General features: G+C 42.3%; 1 protein-coding gene across 1 annotated transcript in view; it reads right to left on the bottom strand.

Moving 5' to 3' along the window:
- Nucleotides 1-5,139, bottom strand: part of coro1b (coronin, actin binding protein, 1B) — a 9,422-nt gene extending 4,283 nt beyond the window's left edge. Inside the window, exons 1-5 of the mRNA XM_035675610.1 lie at nt 4,737-5,139; nt 4,454-4,610; nt 2,912-3,117; nt 2,571-2,693; nt 1,237-1,366 (exon numbers count right to left, since the gene is read on the bottom strand). Coding sequence (XP_035531503.1) covers nt 1,237-1,366; nt 2,571-2,693; nt 2,912-3,115 — 457 coding nt within the window. The 5' untranslated portion in view covers nt 3,116-3,117; nt 4,454-4,610; nt 4,737-5,139. The remainder of the gene's footprint in view (nt 1-1,236; nt 1,367-2,570; nt 2,694-2,911; nt 3,118-4,453; nt 4,611-4,736) is intronic.
- Between the last annotated feature and the right edge of the window lie 97 nt (nt 5,140-5,236).

Here is a 5,236-nt window from a genome sequence, read left to right as displayed (position 1 = left end):
TATATATATATATATATTTCTGTAGATATACAGAAATACAAACAATAATGATAAGGCACAAATAAGCTCAGGAGGCAGGCGATTCAATTCTTTAAGTGCCTAAATGCAGGAACATAAAAGGATGCTGAGTTTATAACCTGAGAGCATGTCTGATGTGGAATGCGGAGCAAGGCCATTAAGAGCTTTGTATACCAAGGAGTATGTGAAACTGCAATGTCAGATGTACATTAGTGCAGTTCTAAAAACAACAAGCCAACAGAGGTTTTTTAGAAGGTCTACCACTTCCTCGAATGGTTAGTTTGTGTTATTGTGTGATTTGTGTATGGCTATTTTAAAGGGGTAAATACACCAAACAACAGCTGGACAAAGGTGGGGTCAATCTAATATGACCAACCACACCAACACAGCCCTGATGATGCAGGCTGGCAGAGTTTGGAGTATTTAACTCTGAATAAAAAAAGTTTTCTTTCTTATTGTTGCTGAGAAATTCTTGAGCTTTAAGCTTTAATATAGCTTTTAATATATTGGACTTGCTAACCCTGACACCAATTCTTCAATTATTATTTTAATTAACATCATTATAGTTCAACAATCTGTCTCTGCGGCTACTTGAGATAGATGAGTTCAACTCATGTCGAGCCACAGCCATTCAATAACAGAAGGGCATAAGAGAAGTAATGCATTTCAATGAGCTTGTAGCAACAGACAGCAGCTCACAATGTACTTGTGTGTGTTTGGGACACACATGCTAATATAAGTGTAACTATGTTTCAGGTTAATCACATTCTCCCTTTAACTTGCATTGCATGCTATGGATTTCTGAGGGGGGGAATCCAATTTCTTGCTTGTATAATGCAGTAGTATTTGAACTGGCTGTCACTGAACACCAGCACAGTAAGATAAGAGCTGTTCTTCAACTCTCACTATTTACAGACAGATGGGTACATGTCACTTTTCTCTGCATAATGTGAAATGTTTAGCACATGGCCAATGTAAACATGTTTGCCATAGATACTGGCAGTATTTGTTAAAAATGGAAATTTGTCACGTGGCAATACTGGCTTATATTTGATATATAAAACTTCTTTGATGGTCTGCCATCACACACCCGTCTTTTTGATTTCATGGAAATGTATGTAAAACAACATATTAACCACATTGGTCTTGTTTGCACGGTGTATGGTTCAGGTGCACAGGTAAAAGAGCAGATATATATAATATGATAAATGATGTTACCTGCAGTCAAGAGGATATTGAAAGCAATTGGGTGCCAAGCCAGGATTCCCACTCTTTTACTGTGTCCCTCGAGGGTCACAATGGCCTCGGTCATTGGGCTTGTCAGGCCTCCATCTGGGATCTGCCACACCTTTGGTCAACAAGACACAGCAGACATTTGTTTGTGAATACATTTACAGTAATGTAGGATGGATCCATCCAGGTGCATTAGAGCGACTGGTGCTTATATGATACACTGATATTAACATTTTCATGCCATAAATTGTGTTAAAAGCCTTCATTTAGTCAGTGTTTTAAACCATCACACTCAATTAAATAGAGGATTTTAACAGCAGTTTTTCCTTGCTCTGTCTTGGTTTCTTTCCTGCATCCAGTCTTTTCATCGTCAAGAGCGCCTTAAAAGAATAGTTCAACATTCTGGGAAGGACTGTTATTGATGTGTTTTGCTGAGAGTTAGATGATAACATTGACACCACTCTCATGTTGGCTGTTCAAAATAAAGCTAGAGCCAGGAGATGGCTTAGCATAAAGACTGGAAGCCAGACTAGCTTGGGGCATAATCCCTTCTAAAACCACTAATTGTCATTTTCTCATTTCAGTTTTTCTACAAAATAGACAAAGATATAGTGTGTAAGTTAGTGAGCTTTAGAGGTGCTGGTAGGTGAAGTTAGTTAGCTTTGGAGAGAGCTAGGCTAGCTGTTTCACCCTGCTTCCAGTGTTTGTTCTAAGCTAAGCTAACCATGTCGTAGCTGTATTTTCATATTTCCTGCGCAGACATGAGAGCGGTATCAATCTCTTAAACTCTGGGCAACAAAGGGAATAAATGTGTTCCCAAATTGAATCAGTTAAACTGGATTCTCCTTTCCTCTGCCATTGAATGTTTTATACGTCTGGTAATATGGTTTCATGTCTCCAGCTGGCATTTATAAACGCCATGGTAAGCGGTTGATGTTTGAGAACGCCGCTCTATGCACCTGCACACTATGACCGGCAGCAGGCAGCAGGGGTCCTAGTGTGCCCTCCGCCGTCACACGTGTGCAGGAACATGCTGTTTGCTTGTGGTATAAAACTATATTAAAAACACGTGTAAACATCAAACGGCAGGGAAAAGACCTCATTAGCTTTCCATACTGAATGAAAAATCATCATGGGACACTAACTCTCGAATAGCAACAATAGATGACTTCCTTTTACCCTTTAGCTGAAGAAGAAAGCAGTTCACTGGAGTTGTTAGAAACCTAGTTTACACAACTGAGGTCAGGGTGACTTATGCTTACACCGATGACTGATTAAGAACCACAAACCGCCAGCGAGACCTGAAACTGTGGCCCTACCTTTACTGTGAAGTCCTCTGAGGCACTTGCAATGATGTTGTCGTCATGAGGAGACCATTGGATGTCCAGCACCGGTGCTGCATGGCCGCACACCGTGGGACAGGACTGATCGATTCTGCCACTCTGTGGGAGAAAGGGAGCACAGGGGTAGAACCTTTGTCCACTATTTGTCTTGGCACTGTAAAAGTGCTGCATATGCATTAGCCAGACGTTGAGCGAGGCGCCAAAGAGTTGCTGACGTGTTTCTTTTAGTAGCTTAGATCGGAAACAAGACAGAGGCTTTTAAAAAGTATTGATCCGCTGGTTATTCGATGCTGAATGTAATGCAGAGAGTTTTGAACCTTGCTGATTGGAACAACGAGGAAGGACCCTCCTCCGCCGGCTTCAATGATGATGGCGATGAATTTGGGGTTGACCGCGCAGAGGGGACCGTCCCACGTCACGCGGGACACCCTGACGTCGTCGATGCAGTGCTCGGCTTTCCACGCCTGGGCGAAGACGTGGCGGAACTTGCTCTGCCTGACGACACCTCGCCGGAAAGACATAACTGTGGAGGGAAAACATGACAAGTGAATTAGATGGCAAAAGCGGTACCTTAAACTTTTTATCATCACTTTAAATGGGGAAATGTGAAAGACTTTCTCTGGTTCCAGCTTCTCAAATGTGGAAAATGTTGTTTTCTCAGTTTAATGTTATTGTAAAATAAATATTTTGGACTTCATCTATGGACCAAAGCTTCTTTAAACTGCAATTTATGATGTCACCTTGGGCTCCTGAAAACTGTGACATTTTTGGATAATGAGAAGAATTATTAATTACAGCCTGAGACTGAACTACTTGTGCCAAAGTCTAACACATGAGCTGCAGCTGACTTTGTAATATATGTGTTCAATAGTTCAACATTTTCAGGCCGTAATGTTAATAATTACAAGTACTACCACGGGTTTTCTTGTGCCACGTTAATTAAAGATTGGTTCAGAGGGGAGAAGCCTTAGGAAGACAGTCTTGTAATACTTTAATGTATGATAAATAGCTGTGTTTTATGTTTAATCTCACGTGGGAATGGCTAAATGTCAGCTGACTACATGTCAAACCATGGCTCCAATCATTTCCATCCCAAAAGAGTCTCAACAAATGGACTTTGTTATAGCTTTCTCCAACCGCATCCGGCTAATTACAACCACTGCACAGTGCACACCCAACAATTCTAGAGTTTATTCAGTGAATCCCCAACATCCTTTGGCTTGTCAGCGAGAGAGAAAAAAAGGGGGGGGATGACAAAACAGCAGGCAAATTCTTTCATGGTGGGAGTCTGTCCTGAAAAGTACAGTCAGGCTTCAGTGGACAAAAGGGCATGATCCGCCTGAAACCAAAACATGCTGTGGCTGAGAGGGGAAGGGGGTTGGGCAGTCAGAGCTGCAGAGACAGGGCAGCCAGTAACTCTATATGCCATCTACCTAATGCTTCACAGTTGTCAAAGCAAATTGTATTTTGGCAGGTACGCAGGCTGCAGTTCACATCTTTTCCAGTAGCTTGTAAAAAAAAAACAAAAAAAAAAACACTGGCCCACAATCCATGCTCTTTTAAGACTGCAACACCTCCATCGGTATTTACATCCACGTTACTAAACAGCGCTATCCTGCTGTGTAATGGTGCTTTTAGTTACCTGCAACATTGTTACAAAATGCCCACAGTGGGGTTTTTTAAAAACACTATTCATATAGGGGATTCTATTGTTGTCTGTACACAGTACGAGGAAATGTGCCTTTTTTTAGAGAGTACGGGCATGAGCAACAAAGGACGTGTATTACTGCGTAGTTCATGCCACAATGAGACATTTCAAGGGAATGGCGAGGTTATTCTTTTCGAGCACAATAGCATACCTGGCTGTTGAGCGACCTCTCTTAATTGGAGCAACAAAAAAAGATGACCAAAAACTCGGGCGTGACAGGAGGAGGCCAATAAAATAATCCGCGGCCAGCAAACAGTAACTTAATCCTCTCCTGTGTCCAGGCAGGCGTTCACGTCGATTGCGCAGACCTAGAAGAAAATACGTCCATTAGAAATAAACACCCGTTGGGATTACTACCAAACCTTCCGCTATTCTCCTGCTGGGTCGTCCGTAATTACGCATGTCTGGTGTAGTAAAAAGAAAAGATGCCTGACCTGGTGGAGCATGTCCCGTTGTTGGTGCACGGCTACATTAAATGGTGCACGGCGCCGCTGAATGGAGCCCGGCTGATGGTGGGGGGGTGTGGGAAGAGATGCAGACGCTTTTCGCCCTGTCTCCTTTTACAAACGACTGATTTGGGTTGAGCAGAATCCCAGACACTTCCGCTCATGGCAGGATGTATCAAAGACACGCAGGAGTCAAGAGGGAGATCCTCCCGTCTGCAGCCAGAGTCCTGTCTGCCACACCGGATGTGTGCGCACCTGCGACAAAATGCCTTAAAGCAGAGGGTTAAATATTCATTAGTTTCGTTTACAAACTAACTAATTTAAAAAAAAAAAAAATGCCAGTCATAAATGTGTCCGTGTCTGGTTTCACCATACCGCGCATGCGTGACACAGGCTTTTTTGTTGTTGTGTACTGGTTTTTAAAGATTTATCGACCTCTGAAAGTTTTCAAAGAGGCTGAACCATTAACAATATATATATATATATAT

This window comes from Morone saxatilis, unplaced genomic scaffold (assembly GCF_004916995.1).
Source record: "Morone saxatilis isolate NCDOM2014 unplaced genomic scaffold, NCSU_SB_2.0 Contig4, whole genome shotgun sequence".
Lineage (NCBI taxonomy): Eukaryota > Metazoa > Chordata > Actinopteri > Moronidae > Morone > Morone saxatilis.
This window is presented reverse-complemented; position numbering and strand designations above follow the sequence as displayed.